Source organism: Ursus maritimus, unplaced genomic scaffold, assembly GCF_017311325.1.
Source record: "Ursus maritimus isolate PB19 unplaced genomic scaffold, ASM1731132v1 scaffold_11, whole genome shotgun sequence".
NCBI classification, from domain to species: domain Eukaryota; kingdom Metazoa; phylum Chordata; class Mammalia; order Carnivora; family Ursidae; genus Ursus; species Ursus maritimus.
The window spans coordinates 65,321,385-65,341,301 of NW_024423453.1; the positions used below are offsets into that span (position 1 = coordinate 65,321,385).

General features: G+C 51.2%; 1 protein-coding gene across 2 annotated transcripts in view; it reads left to right on the forward strand.

The window, feature by feature from the left end:
- Positions 1-18,229, forward strand: part of SCARA5 (scavenger receptor class A member 5) — a 117,018-nt gene extending 98,789 nt beyond the window's left edge. The window contains exons 8-9 of one of the 2 annotated variants that reach the window (XM_040626472.1): positions 7,385-7,582; positions 16,102-18,229. In XM_040626472.1, the coding sequence (XP_040482406.1) occupies positions 7,385-7,582; positions 16,102-16,238 (335 nt within the window). In that variant the 3' untranslated portion in view covers positions 16,239-18,229. The remainder of the gene's footprint in view (positions 1-7,384; positions 7,583-16,101) is intronic. The other variant, XM_008705104.2, reaches the window with a different exon arrangement.
- Positions 18,230-19,917: the final 1,688 nt, after the last annotated feature.

Consider the following 19,917-nt stretch of genomic DNA (forward strand, 5'->3'; position numbering starts at 1 on the left):
AAAATTTGGTGGTGAAACGCTTGATCCTTTCGATCTGGGAGAGGGCGGGGAGGCTACCCAGCTGGAGAGGGCCGGTCTTCTGCCCTGGGTTCCCGTTCATCCACTTCCTCCCCTAGGGTTACCCAGCCAGACAAGGAAGTCGCCACTTCCAATGTGAGCCTTTTTTGAAAGGACTCTTCTCTGTCTGCTTCTCTGTATAAAAGAAGAGCCCCTCTGATCCCAAATCTGGGCAGCAGGGCCAAAAGACACAGAGGCCTGATCCTGTAAACATCTGGATGTCACTGCTATGGGAGAGTACTAGGAGAAGCTCTGCTCAAGATTGACTGGGCCAGGGATTGGGCCAAGCTGTCAAGTCAGAAAACTCTCCAGGTTTTCCTCCATGTTTTTGATGAGGAACAGTTCCTTGGTATTTCCCTTAACCTCGAATCTTCCAGAGAGGGCTCCTTTTGCAAAGAGCTGGGTGGGGGCCAGCCTTGTGGTCAGTACTGCCCTCTCTACTTGCAAGCCATGGGCACCTGTCCAGTGGATTCCAGGCTGCAGGTAGAGACCCCAGAACAAGAGAATGAGTTTGATATTCTCTTGACTTAGAGGGTTCCCTTTATGAATCAAAATCGGATATCCACATGGGGATTGGTGGGGGGGGGGGGCAGGGTTTTTAGCAGGGTTGCTGATTTTCATTTTGCTCTGGAAGGATTTTCCAGGGCCCATGGAGGTGGGATGCAAAGAAAGAGGTAAAGGGTGGCGGTAGGGTGGGCGAGGGGTGGGGGGAATCACGCCCGGGTGGCTCAGTTGGCTAAGCGTCACCCTTCGGCTCAGGCCTTGATCCCTGGGTCCTGGGATTGAGGCTCATATCAGGCTCTCTGCTCAGTGGGAAGTCTGCTTCTCCCTCGCCCTCTGGCCCTCCCCCTGCTCATGCTCACTCTCTCTCTCAAATAAATAATAGAAAATCTTAAGAAAGAAAGAAAGAAAGAAAGAAAGAAAGAAAGGAAGGAAGGAAGGAAGGAAGGAAGGAAGGAAGGAAGAAAGAAAGAAAGAAAGAAAGAAAGAAAGAAAGAAAGAAAGAAAGAAAGAAAGAAGAAAGAAAGAAGAAAGAAAGAAAGAAAGAAAGAAAGAAAGAAAGAAAGAAAGAAAGAAAAAGATCGGTCAAGGGGCCTGTCAGACAATGCAAAAGCAGTTATTAAGGGCAGTCACATGCCGTTACAAAACCCTGAGGTCACCATGAGCACTCTTGCCCTTTGCCCTCCCAGCAGGCCAGCCCTCCTTCTGTTGGTCTAGCATGCCTGAGTTTTGTGCAGTCCCAAATCTCTGCCTGCCATTCTCCTTTCCTGTCATGTGCAGAGAGCTATCTCCTTGACCTCAAGTGACCCACGCGCTCCTCGGGAACCACTCTGGGCGGGTGTCTGAGGAAGACGCTCCCTGGACTTACAAGAAGTGTTCTGGAAGGGGTGGAGGGAGGGTCACAAACGAGGCTGAAAACCCCCCTCAGGCACCGCATCTGGCGGTGCTGACACCATCTGTGGGGTGAGAGCGTTTCAGAGCGGTGGCTGGTTGCTTGGTGGGAAAGCTTTGCCCTGGGGCCGAAGCTGCTGGGAAAAAGCACAGTTTAAACCCTCTGCCCACAGAAACCCCAAACTCTTACCGAGTCATGACATCCTTCCCAGGCCAGAGAGGGGGGCACTGTTGCAGTCATTTGGCGATTCCCCAAATGCGATGCGGGAGGTGGCGTCCTGCTCAGGCCTGTGGCAATGCCTGCCCATGGTCTCCCCCGCCGCTCCTCCGAAGGCTGGAGATACTGTGCGCCCCTTTGCATCATAATCAGATCAAATCTCAGCCTATGGTTTTCCCAAGGGAATTATCCACAGAGTTGAGCTTTTATTACAGGGAGAGCAAAGGATACAAAAGCCAGCCTGAGTGGCAGGGTCTGTAAGATAGAACTAAGACAGAATGTGCCATGTCGTTTGGATGAGTCCAGGGGAGGTCATTTAAATTCTCCTGGGGCACGCAGCACCCCATGAGCAGGTGACCGTGTTCAGCCTCCATCCTGAGGAGAAATCCTAAATCTGGAGGATCTGAGAACAAGTTACAAGGAACAGGTTCCTCTGCTCAGTGAGCCAACCTAGAGTCTGGGAGCGGGGTAGTCCTGGGGGCCACAGCTTTGCTGGGTTTATGGGCATCATGGGACATAAACCAGATGAAACTGATGCTGTGAGTCTCGTAATTGTGGTTACCATATGTGTCCAATTTTTAGAAGTTGTCCTGTTTCCAAATATTCTTTTCCCACTTCCATATACATTGAAGCCTCCTGGGAATTCCAATATTTCAGCATCTAGATGACATTTTCCAGATTTCTTGCAGGACCCACCATATCATATGACAGACCACATCCCTATTTTCTCATTTGGAATGTATGGTCATTGTACCAAGAGCCTCGCCCTGGGCTCCAGAACCCAGGACCATTCCATCAAAAGAAGCCATCAGTGAATGAGTGAGTAGAAGAGGCTCTGATGTCATAAAGGGGGTGTTGGAACCGTGGGATGCCCGATGGCTGATTCTCCAGGCTCATACCAAAGCTGGAGGCTCTCAGGAGCTATGTCCGAGAGGCAGGACCGTCCACCCAGGTCTGTGTTATCCGAGTTCCTCCATTCGTGCACGCCTTCGTTTTGCACAGCTTGGGCATCTCGAGGTACAGGCACTGTGTCAGGCCGTGGATCTGTCCCTGGAATGCTCATGGCGTCCAGAGAAGACAGATAGGCTATTACTAGATGAAGTGATACATACGTCCAAAGAAGAGGCCCTGGCCAGGTGTGGGGGATATGGGGAGGCTTTTGGGGGGATGGGACATGTAAGCTGCGATTTAAAGGACAAGAAAACCTTAGGCCGGAATACAAAGAGGGGTTTTTTTGAGATGGGGGAGTCCATCTCTGGAGTACTCCTCTGGCTCATTCAGGTTTCTGCTTGAGGTCTTCCTCCTTCCCTCCCATCCAAGATGGTGCCTCCATTCACTCTCTATTCCCTTCCTTGTCTCTCTCCAAGACGGCACCTTCCCTCACTCTCTGTTCCCTTCCTTGTCTCTCTTTCTCTCTCAGATAGCATCTTCCTTCATTCTTCATTCCCTTCCCTGTCTCTCTCTCCAAGAAGGCACATCTCCTCACTCTCCATTCCCTTCCTTGTGTCCCTGCTCAGGATGGCACCTTCCCTCACTCTTCATTCACTTTATCTCCTCATCTAAGATGGCATTTCCCCTCACTCTCCATTTCCTTGCTTGTCTCCTCATCTAAGATGGCACCTCCTCTCAGTCTCTCTTCCCTTTCTGTGCTTCTGTTCCTGTCTATGCACTCATCACTACCTGGCCATAGTTAAATTTTTGTTTCCTAGCTTTACTGCTAGTCTCTCCACTAAAATACCTGTCCCTGAGGGCAGAGACTTTGTTCATGGACGTATCCATAGCTCCTAGAACAGGACCAGGCCTTTAACAGATGGCTAGTCACTTATTTTGCTAAACAAAGACATGAATGAAGTGAGTTCAGGCTGGCCCGAGCAGGGAGGATATGGGGGAATCTCTGAACGTCAGCCTTGGCTTCCTGGGTCACAGCCAGCCTCTTCCTATTGTTTTGACCTGACACCCTGAACTCTGCCTGGCCTGCTCTGGGACCCACAACATTCTCCTGTCACCTCTCTCTCTACTTACGACCCCACACTGAGGCTTCTGTTGGAGGCTGGCCTGGTGGGGCCCACTGCCACCATGACAGGCTGCTGACAGAGGCAAGGCAGGTCTGTGAGAAATCAGGGCTGACATCTCAGCTTCGGCCAACCCACCCAGGGCAAGCCCCCAGCCAGGGGCCAGGCCTCATTTGCTGCTGCTGGCTCCAGGTTAGCTTGTCATTTCCACTCCCTGAGGAGTTTCTCTGTCTCAGACCCAGTCTCTGCCTTCCAGCTTCTCTCCGTGTTTTCCTTCTCCAGGATTCCTGTGTTCTCTTGCTCATCCCCAGCCAGACAGCCTGGTATGAGCTTGTGTTTTCAGCAAATCCATATGAAGAGAACGGTCAGGAATGAAGGATGTGTGAAAAATGCCGTTTAACATTTCAAGAAGCCTTTCAGAGTCATCCATCTGTGATCTTTTAGCGCTTCGGGAATGGTGTGGTTTTCTGGTGACTTCTTTGGTTCCCCAGTACAGAATATTCTGGGGTTTCCCCAGCCCAAGCAGCACATCACAGACGTGTGGCCAATTCTAACTCCTCTCCTTTCTCATGTGGTACAGATGTGGGGTTTATCAATCCTGCCATCTCTTCCAGGGGCCTGTGAAGGTCACAGTCATTGTAAGGGGGATGCCCCAGCCCACTTGGCCAAAAAATGAAGAAAAAAGTTGTCCAAGAGTACAGTACTTACTGGGCACAGAACTTGATCAGATTTGTTTGTTTTCTCTGGCAGTTCACATAAAGGTCTTTTCTGCATCATGTCACTCACGTGTCACCATGTCACAGTACAGTGATTTCACCACCACCCTACATGTCCCAGGTGGTTTCTGGCTGCAAAAAGAAAAACAAAAAAGAGACACCTTTGACTTCTTCCACCTCTTCCCTGGCCTTGGACTCACTGAACACTGGAGCTGGCAAAAACCTTGGAGAGCATCTACTCCCGTCACTCCCAAATGCCTGTTGACATTTATGTATTACTTTGACATCGTGTGGGACGCTTGTAAAAAATACAGATCCCTGATTCGAGCCACCAAGACTCTGATCCAGTAGGTCCGAGTAGGCCCAGGAATCGGCATTTCACAGGCATGCCTAATGATTTTGAGGTGTGACCAGATTAAGCCCCAACGACCACTCCAATATCTTGTCAAGTGAGGAAGTTCTGGTCCCCAAGGGACAAAGATTGTTACCCAACCCCTGGATGGTGAGAGGACCTTAGAACACACATGAGGGGACCCAAGCTCTCACTCCCCCTCTGACACTAACAGCGTGTATGGCCCCACACTGTGACTTCCCAGCCGGGCCCTGGCTTTGAGATGATCTTAAGGCTTGTTTCAGCTGCTCCCGTGTTCTTTGAGTCCCCAAAATATCCCCTTGGAGAAATAACGCAATGCTTTGTACTGCAAGGGAATGAATCTTCATTCATTCAGCTGTGCAGCACATTTACTGTTCATTTCTTAGAGCCAGGCTCTGTGCTAAATGGAGCTTAGAGATGAATGTGATAGAGTTTCAGCCGTGAGAGAAGGAGGAGCAGCCCTGGATTTGCTGAGGGTCCACAGTGTGCCAGGCACCATGCTCGGAGCCTTATACACATGATTTCATTTTTTAAAAAGATTGTATGTATTTATTTTAAGAGAGAGAGAGAGGGGAGGTGGATGGGGGATGGGGTAACTGGGTGATGGGCATTAAGGAGGGCACGTGATGTAATGAGCACTGGGTGTTATACAAAACTGATGAATCACTGACCTCTACCTCTGCAACTAATAATACACTATATGTTAATTCATTGAATTTAAATAAAATAAAAAAAAATAAGAGAGAGCATGAGCGGGAGGAGGAGCTGAGGGAGAGGGACAAGCAAACTTCGTGCTGAGCACCCTATGTGGGGCTCAATCCACGACCCTGAGATCATGACCCGAGCCAAAATCAAGTCAGACGCTCAACTGACTGAACCACCCAGGTTCCCCACATGATTTCGTGTAGTCTGCATAATAGCCCCACGTGTTGTCCCCATGTCACAGTTGGGGACATACCCTTAGAGAGGCTGTGAGTCTCTCTTAAGTTCATTCAGGTAGAAAGAAGAGCCTTCTATGTACCAGGTACTGTTCTAAGCTCTTCATGGATTGCCGCATCTCCCTGATTCTGTGACACACAATTTCACATCTCTGAAGTCTGGAAGCATCTTGCGATTGACGTAATTTGCCACTGTCACTGGCAGAACTTTTTCCTTCTTAGCAGCACATAAGATAGCGATGTGCCTTACAAAAAGTAGCATCTTAGATTTGATGAACTACTCACAGACAGTGAGTGGCAGAGAGAATTCACACCCAGGTCTGTCTGGCTTCACACTTTCCTGCTCACAGCCCCGTGGGAAAGTCGGCAGGAACTCTAAACTCAGGGCTGAGACACTCCCGAGGCACCTCCCCCACCTATCGAGCTGCTCAGCAAGGCCACCTGCTGGGAGAGTCAGATCCTTGCTTGGTTTTCTGCGTTGCCCCTCCCCCCGCCTCCCTGGCAGGTATGACTGCTGGTCACCAGGTCCCAAAAGGTGGAGAGAAATCAGGCAATCACACTCCTTTGGGATTTACCCAAATGAGTTAAAAACTGATGTCCACACAAAACCCTGCGCAGGAGGGTTTATAGCACTTTATCCGTAATTGCCAAGACTTGGAGGCACGTGTCCTGTAGGAAGTGAATAAAGTGGGGCATACCTGGACAATGGAATATTCTTCAGTGCTCTAAAGAAATGAGCTATCAGGCCACAAAAAGACATGGAGGAAACTTAAATGCATATTACTGGGTAAAAGAAGCCCATCTGGAAAGGTTACATACAGTATGATTCCAACGGCATGGCATTCTGGAAAAGGCAAAACTATGGAGACAGTAAGAAGACCAGAGGTCCCCAGGAGCTGGGAAGTGGGAGGGAGGACTAGGAGGAAAACGGAGGATTTTTAGGCAGTTAAACTACTGTGTAGGGTACTGTAATGATGGATACGTGTCAGTAGACGTTTGTCCAAACCCGTGGAATGTACGCCAAGAAGGAGCCCTAAGGTAGACGGTGGACTCTGGGTGGTGATGACGTGTCAGTGTAGGTTCACCCCTGATAACAATACAACACTCTGCGGCGGGCTGTTAACAGTGCGGGAGGCTGTGTTGTGCAGGCTCAAAGGGGCTATAGGAAATTTTTCTGTGAACTTGAACTGGCTCTGAAAAATGAAGTCTATCTTTTTTTAAAGATGTTATTTATTTATTTATTTATTTATTTATTTATTTATTTATTTGAGAGAGAGGTAGCATGCCAGCCAAAGCAGGGAGAGGGCAGAAGGGGAGGGCCAGGGAGAGGGGGAGAATCTCGAGCAGACTCTGCGCTGATCACAGAGCCCCACACGGGGCTCGATCTCACCACCCTGAGATCACAACCTGAGCCGAAACCAAGAGTTGGGGGTTAACCGACTGAGCCACTTAGGCGCCCCCCCCCCCAGAATAAAGTCTATTAAAAGAAAACAAAAAGACAAGGTAGAGAGACCAGGCTGCTCAAGGGCAGGGGTGAGACCCCAGGGTTTCTGCTGTTCATGGTCCGGGCCCCTTCTGCCCCGTGCGGGGGTGCGGTGGGGGGCAGAGGAAGGTCAGGGCAGGTCCCCGGGCGGCCGCGGCGAGCCCGGCGCACAGCAGTGACTGTGGGCTGCTGCCAGCAGGGAGCGTGGAGGCCGTGATGGTCAGGCTGGTGAACGGCTCCGGGCCGCACGAGGGACGCGTGGAGGTGTACCACGAGCGGCGCTGGGGCACCGTGTGCGACGACGGCTGGGACAAGAAGGATGGCGACGTGGTGTGCCGCATGCTGGGCTTCCGCGGTGTGGAGGAGGTGTACCGGACAGCTCGATTTGGGCAAGGTAAGCCCCCTGGGGGAAAGGGACCCGGGCGAGCGCCCAGGAATCCTCGTCAGGTCTCCTCCCCAGAGCACGAGGCCCCCTCACAGCAGTCCCGCCAGGGTCACCTGGCCTCTGCCCCCTGTACTTCCTGCAGTGGGAGGCTCACTGTCCCCCAGACAGGCTGGCATGTCCTCACGCAGCTCTGGTTATTAGAACATTCTTCCGTTCCTGGAATTGACTTCCTTTTGTTTCTTGAGTCCTGTCGGATTCCCCTGTGGGCTCTCATTCTCAGCCCTGCGTCTCAGGCACAAACCCACTCCCACTTAACGCTCTTACATTTTCCTGATGGAGCACAGCGAGGGCTGGACACTTACATAGCGCCCATTGTGTGCGGGCTCGGTTCTAAACACGTTACAGATATGCACTCATTTAACCCTTACAATGCTAGGAAGTACATACAGCTATCATCCCCATTTTCCAAATGAGGAAACAGAGGCACAGAGAGGTTGAATAACTTGCCCAAGGTGACACAGCTAGCAAATGGCAGAGCCTGGGTTCGGACGCTAGCAGGTGGCTTAGGAGGCCAGGCTCTCATCCATTCTGCAAGCTGTCCCTGACCCTCTCTGAGGCTTTTCTTCTTCAGGTGGATATTTCCAGGAACTCCATCTCATCTTCATGTGACAGGATTTCAACAGCCTTCACCATTTTGGTTGCTTTCCTTCCAGCATGCTCCAGCCCACCTCCCTTCCTGCGGATGGTACGAGACAGTGTGAGGGAGGGGTGCAGGCCTCCTCTGGGCAGATGGCTGATGTGAACCACGCATCCCTTTCCTGCTTCGAGGAGGCTAGCTCTGCCCCGGCTCCAGTCCCCATCCACAGCGGTGTCTGTCCCTCAGGCTGGCTCTTTGCATCAGTCCGCTCGGCCGCTGTAACAAATAACACAGACCTGTGGGGCTGAAGCAACAGAAATTTGTTTTCTCACAGTTCTAAAAGCTGGAGGGTCCACAACCAAGGTGTCAGCGGCTTTGGTTTTCTCCCGAGGCCTCTGTCCTCAGCTTGTACGTGGCCGTCTTCTCCTTGTGTTCCCTCTGTGTGTCTCTGTGTCTCCTCTTCTTCTAAGGACACAGTCATCTTGGATTAGGGCTCCCTCCCCATGGCCTCGCTTTACCTTAATCACCTCCAAACAGTGACATTCCGGGGTGCCAGGGCTTAGGACTTCAGCGCAGTACTTTGAGGGAGCACAATTCAGCACAGAGCACTCGCTATCCCGTGGCATGCTTGCTGTGACCACCGCCCAAGCGACACACAAAATGGGGTCACTCATTACACACCTACCGACATGGGCTACACATCCGTGGCCCCACATACACTTTCACACTCAAATACAAAATTCACGTTCACACACGCTTTTCCCTCCATCAGACCTTGAAGAAACCTGTGTTGACTCACAACTGAAACAACAGTCCACTTGCACCAACACAGGCCCCCCACACCCGCAGGAGGGCGGGCTGACCCGGCCGTGTGATCTTGTGGCTGCTTCACTGTGGGTCTTGGCGCCTCTGTCTGTAACTTAAAAGGGCTTGCAGACTCTGTGATGTGTCTTCCCGCTTGAGCCCCTGGGATCTGGAATGTTCCTGCACACCTGTCATGAGGACCCAAGTTCTGACAGGTGTGGGGAGGGGTTTGGACCGATCCACTCACACCCAGCTGCCAGGTCCCCCTTGTGACCTGCAGGGGAGCAGCTGGCCCGGCTGTGGGGGCTCCTTGTGTCATGGAGGGGAGCCAGGCATGTTCACGGTCCGCCTGACACCGTGGCTGCCTGACCCACCGTGCTGCGTGGCTGAAAGACTCACGGTGTGGCGTGAGAGGAGGGGCTGACACAGCCTCTCCAGAGAGAGAAACAGAGGCAGGTCACATGCCCGTGGCACCCTCCACTGCTCAGTCACTCTTCACCTCATCCCACCAGCTGATTCAGAATCTCGGCCCTTAGACCTCAGGCACTGTACAGACGGAGTGCTTGTGTCGCCCCCGAATTCATATATTGAAATCCTAACCCCAGCGTGACAGGATGAGGTGGTGTCTTTGGGAGGCGATCAGGTCATGACATGATGGGACTCGTGCTCTTACAAAAGGGACCCCAAAGAGTTCCCTCTTCCACTTTCCCTGAGGATACCCAGAGAAGTAGGTGGTCTCCAACCCAAAAGAGAGCTGTCCTCAGAACCCCGCCTTGTGGGCACCCTGATCTCAGACTCCCAGCCTCGGGAGCTGAGAGCGAGAAGTGCCTGTTGTTTAGAAGCCTCCAGTCAATGGTACTTTGTTCCAGCCATCTGAGCAGCGATGACGATCCCAGTGGCGGAAAGTGACTCCGGAGGAAATCTGTTGTGACAGCCGGCAGAGAGCAGCTGCCCGACCCCGCCCGTCCTGGCCTCTCCACCGAAGGCCGGCCGCGTGGGGAGTTCGGAGAGTCCAGCTCCCGGGAGGGCAGCCCACCGGGGCAGAGCGCTTTGCTCCGGCTCCAAGCGTTGGGCCGGATTTGAGCCTGCTCTCTTCAAGGAAAACGCCGTTTCTGTTCACAGGAGAAGCAGGGACTGGAGGAACAGCCCTTGCTCTTCCATCCTTGGCTTCAGGGAGGACTCCTAGTGAGGGGAAGTAAAACCTTGTGGGGAAAAAATAATCAGAAACTTAGAGAAGCCAAAACAAGTTGCTTGAATGCCATGGGCAGAGTTCGTCTCAAACTGAGACTCCGTGGCCTCTTTTACTCCCCCTTGATTTTTGTAACATGTGACATGTGGGGAAGCTCTGAAATCGCCACTTTATTTTTTTAAAGATTTATTTATTTGAGGGGGGAGGGGCAGAGGGAGAGAGTGAGAGAGAGAGAATCTCAAGCAGACTTCCCGCTGACCGAGGAGTCCGATGCAGGGCTGGATCTCAGGACCCTGAGATCATGACCTGTGCCGAAACCAAGTCAGCCGCTCAACCGACTCAGCCACCCAGATGCCCCTGAAATCATCACTTTAAACCATCAGTGCAAAACCCGCCTCCCTTCCCCGTACATACCACATCGGCACTGTCATTTTCCATTGCGGTCTAGCATCTTATGTGATATGGGAGACCTCGACAGGTAGGCCAGCCAGGCGTTACGAACGGGCTCACAGGGGTAAGAGAAGGGGCTGACCCAGCCGAGCCTTCTCTGAGCCCTTGCTCCTAAGCCGGGCTGCACTGCCTGCTTCCTCAGCAGCATCTAGGCACTGCCCGTCGGTGGGCACTAGGCTCAGTGCTGGGACACAGAGTCCAGGAACCCTCGTCTCCAGCCTCAACAGGTTCAGCGTAGTGGGAAAGGCAGGCGTATTTACCGATTCTAAACAGCATGGGAAGGTGGTGGCTATGGGGGCAGAGGGGAGGGGATGCCGCCTCCCCGGGCAGCAGTAGGGTTGTGCCTCAGATCGGGACACCCGTCTGACCACAGCCCCCTTCCCCACTAGGACCCGACTCCTAATCCCGGTCGGCCCATCCCCAGCCTCAGTCTCCCACGCCCCGGTCCCTCCCTCCATGGCTTGGCTTCTCTCTGTGCCCTCTGGATGTGCTTCCCACCCCACTGGCCGGGGACTGCCAGCCTGTCCCGCACCCCGCCCTCTCCCCCTCCCCCTCTCTTCATCTGGCCTGTCCCCGGGTCCCACAGATTTTACCAGTGTCTACTCTCTGGTGTCCCTTGATTCTGTCCCTTCCTCTTTGTTCTCACTGCTCTTGCCTTAGGAGCGCGAGCAGAGTAGAGCAGTGGTTAGGAGCTCAGGCTGTGGGTCCAACCCGAGTTAGAGTCTTCAATCTGCCACTTCTAGCTGGTGGCCCGGAGTAGATTTTATCACCTCCCCTAGCTTGAGTCCTTCCACGTTTGAAGGATGATGGCATTCGCTAAATGAGATCACATGTGCCAAGCAGTAAACTTGGGGCCGGCCCTGGTGTGTTCACTCCTCCATTGCACGTTGGGTGGAGGTCGGCTGCCAGTCAACGTGGGTGCGGGTGCGGTGGTGGCCATGACCCTCCATGAGCCACTTCCTCACCTCCACCTCCAGCCTGGCTCCCATCCCCTTCCTCCTTGTGGCTGCCAGAGTTCTTTCTGAGACGAGACCCCTCCCACTCTTCCTCCCACCTCCCTCTCACCCTTCAGCCACCAGCGGACCCTTGGGTTCTCTGAGCTCCCATGGCTGTTTTTCGTTTCCATGTCTTCTTAAGTTCGGTCTGGAATGGTCTTCCTCTTTCTTCAACTAGCTAATTCCTATTCAGCTTTTAAAGTCAGCTCAATTATCAGCTCCTGAGGGGGCTTTGCTGGCAGCTTCCATCCCCACCCCATTCCAAGCTCCCCTGGTGTGGTATCTCTATCATGGCACGTCTCACGCGCTCCTGAGCTCTGATGTGTGTGTGAATATCTCGAGGGCTTTACCTTCACAGCTCCAAAACCCAGGACTGTGCCTGGGACTTCATAGGTACCAACTAAATGTGAGAGGGAAGGGAGGGAGGGAGGAAGGGGGGATGGAGGGGACAAGGGAAGGAGGAAAGAAGGAAGGAACTTCTGTACCCACCTAACCTGAGTCCTCCCCCGGTAGAATACAAGAAACTTCCAATCCCTGGCAGTTCTCTTAGGGGTCTGGCACCATAAAAGTTTCCCTGGACAGCGCTCAATCATCAAAGTATCTGTTTCTCTGGGAAAAAAGCAAGGAAAGCGCCAAATGGGAGAGACTTAAAGGTGTTTTTCAATTTTAAATGGGTCCAAGAGCTGTTGGAGAGGGAGGAAACGCAGATGGAGCAGATGGTGGGTGATGGGTGGAAGGAAGTCTAGGAAGAGGGGAGGGAGCCAAATGTAGCCCAGCTGGGAGGTAGCCTTGGATCCGCAGGGAAGATCTCTCTGGGAGACAGACAGACAGAAGAAGGTGAGGATGGGTACAAATGCAGACAGATTTGTAGGTGAGAGTACGAGGGATGGAACTAGGAGTGTTCACTTCTAATCATATTATTATAACCTCTAAGATAAACTCCAAATACTGGAAGGTGGCATTGTGCACGAGTCAGCAAACATGAAAGGGCCAGGCAGTATATATTTTAGGCTTTGTGGGCCAAAGGTTAATCTCACTACTCAACCCTGCTCTTGTAGCACGAAAGCAACCATAGACAAAACATAATCAACCAGTGGGGCTGCGTTCCAATAAAATTTTATTTACGAAAGCAGACAGTGGGCCCAATTGGCACACAGTTTGCCACCCCTGGCCTGGTGTTCATGCTGTGCACTGCGTCCCCGGAAGGCACCAGTCCTGGACTGCCTACACGTCCGAGGCCTGGGTCATGGTCTCTTGTCCCTTAGTCGTTATGGGACAAGTCACTTAATCTTTCCAAGTTTTCCCATCTCTCAAATATATATTTGATAAACTGTCCTGGTTACCTCTGCGTGAGGCTCTGAGGGGAGCCTGGAGGATTCAGTGTAACTTATTCTATTAATATTACTCCAAATAAACATGGAGAAGCTCAAACGTTAGCTCCGTGAGGCAGAGATTCTTGTTGTCGTTTCATCATTTTTTTTGGTCCGTTGATGTAGTCCAAACACCCAGAATAGCGCTGAGCATGGAATAGGCCCTCAAATATATGTTGAATGAATGAATGAACAAATGAATGAATGAGGAAGATAAAATCTCCACTTACTCATTCCCAACAATATCACCTTCAAGCAGCCCCTACTGTCTGAGTGTCAGAAGACCTGGCCTCTGGTCCCAGTTTTGCCACCACAAGATAAAGCGTCACCCTATTGCTTCCTTTTTCTGATCCGAACAGCGGGAAGCGGAATACCTACCCTGCTTAGTTGTCCCAGGGCTTTGTTAGGGAGCTGGCCGGGATAGCTTTGTGCAAGTACAGACCTGATCTAGAGAAGGGCTCCTCAGACTTGAATGTGCGTATGAATCACGGAGATCTTCTTAAAATGCACATTCTGATTCAAGTCCGGGCGGATGCAGGCCTCTGGATTTCTAACAAGCTCCCAGGTCATGCTGACGCTCCTGGTCTTGGGGCCCCACGTTGAGTCCTCAGATGTCAGTTTGAAAGCTAAAGTGATGATTGGTGCATAGAGTGGGAGTTCTAGGCTCTCTGATGTGGCGAGCAGCTGGGCTGGTTCATGGGTTGACCGGCTGCTCAGCGATGCCCCACGATGCTGTAGGACCGCAGCTATCTGGCACTGCTGATTAAATGACCCTATTCTTACTTATTAGCTCTTCCAAGACTGAACAATAGCCCGAACTCCCTGGCAAAAGCACGCACTAGCCTTTGGAGGCTGGCGAGCTTCTATACGTATTCGAGCTGGTTACCTTGGGCCTGTTCTGTGTTTGTCAGTTCCATTTACTGGCGTCTTAACTTGTTTTGGGTGTGACTAATCCCACAGAGCTCTTGGGCCTGCAGGCTTTTCCTGGGTAATTTGTAAACTGATGTGTTTTCCAGGAGACATTTAATCTGCGAATTATTGCTCGGCCTCAAAGGGCTTATTGTGTAAGACGCACAGGGTATCCGGGCCAGGGCAGAGACTCTCGTGAAGAAGCAAAGGCCAAGCCAGCGGAAGGAGGCCTCTCCTCCTCCCGGCTCTGTCCCCACATTCACCGTTCGGCCATGCTGTGGCAACAGACGCTGAAAATCCCTGCAAAACGAAAATATGTCTCAACCACACAGCTCATGCAGTAGACTTTGTGGGCAGCAAAATGGTTTCGATGTTTCGTGGGCATTCTGCGTAAAGAGAATTCTCCCAGGCAGGTCAAGAGCGAGTGGTGGTTTGAAGGTTTTTATAGTTGTCCCGACAATTCCTCTGAAAGGAGAAGTTGTCTGGACACTGAGAGATGGGACAGGAGACAGGGCTAGGGTCAGGGTGTGGTGCCAATCCCTGAGGATTGGGTTTTGGTAGATTTTCTATAGGGTTTTGGTAGATTTCAAAGCCCCTTAAAAATCAGGAACAATTTATTGCCTCATCTGACTCGCCAGGGTGACACAGCTAGTTCATGACCTTTAACCTCATGCTCTTTGAGGCCAGCTCATAGACCTAACAAGCTAGGGTCCTGGAGTGACCAACACTCCTGGCTTATCCAGAAGGTGCCTGGTTTTAGCACCGAAATTCTCACATCCTCACATTGTTTTAAAACTGAACTGGTCCCCCAGTGGGGCTGGGAGTGGAATCAAGACCTGTCCTACTTGTTGTAAATCCCTACTTCCTCTGCTTCATCGGTGCTTGTCAAACTTCAGTGCATAACCTCTCAGTTAAAAGGTAGACTCTGGTTCAGTAGTCCTAGGTGAGACCCGAAGGTCTGCATTTCTAATAAGCTCTGGGTGATGCTGGTGCTGCCGGTTCAGGACCATACTTGGAGTAACAAGGCTCTAAGCCACCGCTTTTGTGGGTGTCCTGAAGCTCACTCAGGTTTCCAGAGGGCTCCCAAATGGGCTCCCATCATCTGGGGCCTGGCATGGCCATCAGCACAGAGAACACACCAGAACCATGAGTGCGATGGTCCTGCCAGTTGACCAGTGGGGCTCCGGGTGACTTGTGGTGCAGCCCACTCCTCCCTCCACTGACCCCTCTGACCCCAGACAAGCCCTCTCTATTCCCTCCTGGAGCCACACCCAGCTAGCTGCCCTATTGCTCTGACATTCATTGAAGAACTTCAATGCGAAGTTTGTGCCTGCCAAGGCTCCGGGACATTCCTGGGAAAGCCAACCAAAGTGTGCTATCAGACCAGCAGGTTTGTCCCTTTAAGGTCTGGGGAAAACTCTAGTAGATTGTCTTAGGGACCTTAGACTTTGGGAACTAACCTAATTACTTATGATTAGGGATGCTCCTGCCTATTATTAAATATATTTATTTATCTATCTATCTATCTATCTATCTATCTATCTATCATGTTAAATTCGGGGGTCCCCTGCCCTTCTAGCACCACTATTTTGGGCTTGTAGGATGGAACCATCTGCTTTAAATTTCAAAAGATTAGAGGTAATGTTGGCACTGACCTACTCGGTTATGGGGCACTGCATCTGTCCCATCCAGGGTCTGTCCGACATTGTCCTTCGGATTAGGCCGTGCTTGAGGTCTCATCAACAAAGACTGCAAGAGATTATATCTCAAAAGCCATGAGGTGTCGCCTATTAAGTGTAGGCCCACACCAACCTGATCTTGAGTTCAGACTCTGCCACTTACGAGCCGAGCAGCCTTGCACTGACTGCATCCTGAGCCTCAGGCCTCCATCTATAAAATGGGTGTATTAATGTCTATCTCACAGCGCCATGGTGAGGGTGGAGGAAGGTCATACGCGTGAGACGTCTGACACGTAGGAAGTACCAATAAATACTGCCATCACCACAGTCATTGTTGTCCTGGCCTCAAGCAACTGTGTGTTTGGTCTTGGTGGGGTGAGGGGCCAGCAGAGCCCAGGACAGCCTGGCCAAGAACAGACACAGCAGTGCTCTGTTTGTCTTCTGTCCTGCTCTCCTGCACGTCTGCTAAGAAACCGTGTTGACTTGTCCCCACAGGCACAGGGAGGATTTGGATGGACGATGTCGCCTGCAAGGGCACCGAAGAGTCCATCTTCCGCTGCAGCTTCTCCAAATGGGGGGTGACAAACTGCGGGCACGCTGAGGATGCTGGGGTAACCTGCAACAGATACTGAAAGTGGGCATGGTCCACAGTCCAGGCCCTGCTGCCGAGCCTCCTTCCTGCGTTCCTGCGGTGGGAGCATCGCGCAGGACCTCGCCTCTGCCCTGCCCAGCCCAGCACCCCCCCAGCCCCCATATCCCTGTCCCAGGACCATGGTGGCCTGTCGTCATTCTCCTGTTGGACATCAACTCCAAAGTGCAATTCTGGGATCTACTGCCTGTCTCTCCCTTCTACTAGGGTCCCTGCAGGTGAAGCCCTGGTGCACTGGATCGTCATTTTGCCCAGCCTTCCAAGCACCACGCGTCAGGACTCAATAGCCACGCTCACCTTTGGTGCGTCGGTTAAGTGCTGAGAGTCTGCTGGAGAGAAATGCTGCAGGTGGAGATGGGATCAACAGGTCATTTACCCTTCAGAGAATTCCCTTAGTTAGGCCAAGAGTTTTGACGTCTTCCTTCCCACCAAGAGACAATACCAAATGATTCGTTCTTCCCTCTTTACTCTGCCTCTGCACACCGTTAGTTTGGGGAAGTGACATAGAGGCCGGCCCGCTGTAGGAGTGAGCGGGAAATGCGCAGCCCCTGCAGGAGACAGCCTGGCTTTGGAGAAGGGGAGTGAAACTGACATCCATCGAGTGACTACCGTGTGTACTACTTAGCATCTTGGATGCTAAACTCATTTATCCCCTTTGCAGCATTCCTACAAGGCTTGTTAGCCGGGGTAAGAGCTTACCTCCAGGTAGCACTCAGCAGACCCATTCACCTGGCCAGTAAGCCGGAAGATTGAGAATGACTGTAACCATTGTTTCTACCTGAATCTTAGCGTGTCTTTCCTGGGCTTGAGCAGGGAGCTCGGGTGCAAGGCATGTGGGACTACGGGGTTCCATACTCCTAACCTACAGAGGATAAGATCAGACACGGACTGGCTTCCAGGCCAACCACCCACATAGGAAAGCTGATTTGGAGGGTGACATGGGGGCTGTCTGGGTTAACCTGAGACCAACACTCGCTCATCTGGCAGTCAGGGTTACTTGTGTCTCGGAGCTGTTTGGAGGTAATGATATTGAACCTTCCAGGACTCTTTGGGTGTGCTCCTGTGATCAGAACACGTGTCCTGATGGGTCCCGTAGGGAAATGAGGATTCCCTAGAACCTCTGGCAGAAGAGGGAGCCCTGGGGCTCTGCCAGTCCTCAATCTTCACCCCTCTCCCAGGGACAGGGAGATCATATTCTGCTTTTGACAGGAGGAGGAGGTCAAACCAGGCCATAGACATGTTCTAGGAGTAGGGAAGCTACACGGGAGTAAGCGAGCACAGACTCACCTCCCTTGGGGAGTCATAGACTGAGGTCAGGCCTTGGATACACAAACACCTGTCACATGGGGTGAGCATCAGCTTGGCTGGGGAAAGTGACACCTGGGACCCTCCAGGTGTAGGACCAGCAAAGTTCCTGGCTGACAACTAAACCAATATATGCTATTGGTGGTTTTTGGCTTACAATATGCTTGTTATCCATTAATGTCCTAATGATCAGAGGCTCTCCTGGTCAATTGCTATGTTTACATAACACGCATGTACTCATGCATCTTTTTCCAGAATCAATATATGTATGCATATATAAACATGGCACTCTTTACTCATAGCTCAGAGCATTGCAAAGTTTGCATTAAAAAAAGAAAATACGGAAGGTGGAAAGATGTCACATTGAACAAAATAAAATCCAAGTCAGTTCTGGCAAAGAAACCAGTTATCCCATCGATGAAGACCCACATAACTTTCTTACTTGGTCTTTCCATTTGGGGAAATGCAAGTCTTGTCTTACATCAAATAAAAATCACAATGATAAGTGTTTGATCCTTAATCAAAAAGTCTACTAGTTTACATATTTACTTAAGAGGACATGGAAATAACCATGGACCTGGATTTCAGGGACTAAAAGACATTAGGCCTGGCCTAAAATACATCAGACCTTTTGTAAGAAAGAATTTCAATAAAGCTAAGAACATGTCACTAACAAGTTTTGTGTCACATTCTTTCTCCTGAAATTCTGGCGAGCATGGGAAGGACTGGTAAAAACCGGATGGTCAGGTTATTTCTTACTGAGGATTTGTAGAATGGGCAGCTATGAGAAGCTGCCTTCAGGGGCGCCTGGGTGGCTTAGTCAGTTAAGCGTCTGACTCTTGGTTTCAGCTCAGGTCATGATTTCAGGGTTGTGAGATCTAGCCTCATGTCAGGCTCTGCTCTGGGTGTGGAGCCAGCTCAGGAATCTCTCTCTTCCTCTTTCCCCTTTCCCCCGCTCACTCTCTATCACTCTCTTAAGAGGGAGAGAGAGTTGTCTTCATACTTCTGGAAGACAATAAACACAGTCTAGACCAAGAACACGGTGGAACATGACATCTCAAGTCTTAGTAGGTAAACTAAGGTAAGGGTCCCAGGCAACAGAAGAGTCAAGGCCCAGTTTATAGGAGATGTGCATTTTTATTCAATCAAGGAAAGAACACCTATCTATTTCCTCACATCTCCAGAGTTCTTACTTGGTTTTCTGGTTTTTTGTTTGTCTGTTTGTTTGCTTTTTTAAGACTTTATTTATTTATTTGACCGGGGCGGGGGGTGGAGCAGCAGAGGGTAAGGGAGAATCAGGCTCACCAGGGAGCCTGATGCAGGGCTCAATCCCAGGGCGCTGGGACCATGACCCAAGCTGAAGGCAGATGCTTAACCGACTGAGCCACCCAGGCGCCCCCAGAGTTCTTACTTGGGAATGAAAGGGTACTTACTATAATGATCTTCCCTCTGTCATAACCGCAACATTGGCCAAAGTGCTTGAGACATATAATTGCAAACATTGGACAACATGTAACACAAGACTGTGATCCTTGAGATAAGGCAACTAGTGAGGTGAGCCCACCCTGGCTTAGGCTCTCTGTCTGACTGTGGCACAGCTGAGGGGAGCCCTGAATCCAGGAATCTCACTAAGGTGAAGAAACAAAGACTGGAGATAGGGGAGGCCAAGGTGGTTGGAATTTGCAGGGCGCAGTGTTCACGAGTAGAGAACAATACAGAGAAAGTTCCAGAAAGGTTCATAGAGGTTCCCTTGAGTTGTCAGCTGAATAACAATCTGCATGAAGTCCATGAGGCAAGCTAAAACAACCTCTGAGGAAAGTGCCATTATCAGAGCTCAGGCAGAGCTGAGAATCATTTGAGTTCCTTCCAGGCTGAGTGGGAGAATTACCTAGGGGACTGAAAGTCCTTCTTGAAAGCTCTTTAGCCTGTTCTAATTCAGGGAGCGGGGTGAGCTGGTGGAGAGGGAGAAATAACAAAGCTGCAGTCAAAACCCCATCTCCGCTCCAAAAAGGAGTGGAAAGTGGAGGGAAGGAGAAGTAAAGGAGGGAAGGGAGAGGGGTATTCTATGGAGGGTTGAAGGGAGAACCATTCCAAGAAAAAGACAAATGATTCACACATTTGACATTTTATAGACATGTGAGCATGACTGTCCTAAAACAATGCAACTGGAGAAACTAAGGGATGCTTATGGTGGAGAAAGGTTGGGCTCCTTTCCACATATCGAGTCCACTAGAGTGGCTGGCTTAACTACAGCACACGTAAGCCCCAGAGGTTGGTTTCTCACCAGCATTTGAGATGAGGACAATAGTGGTGCCTTAGAGACATTAGACGGGGCAGAAATAGAGGGACCACAGCCC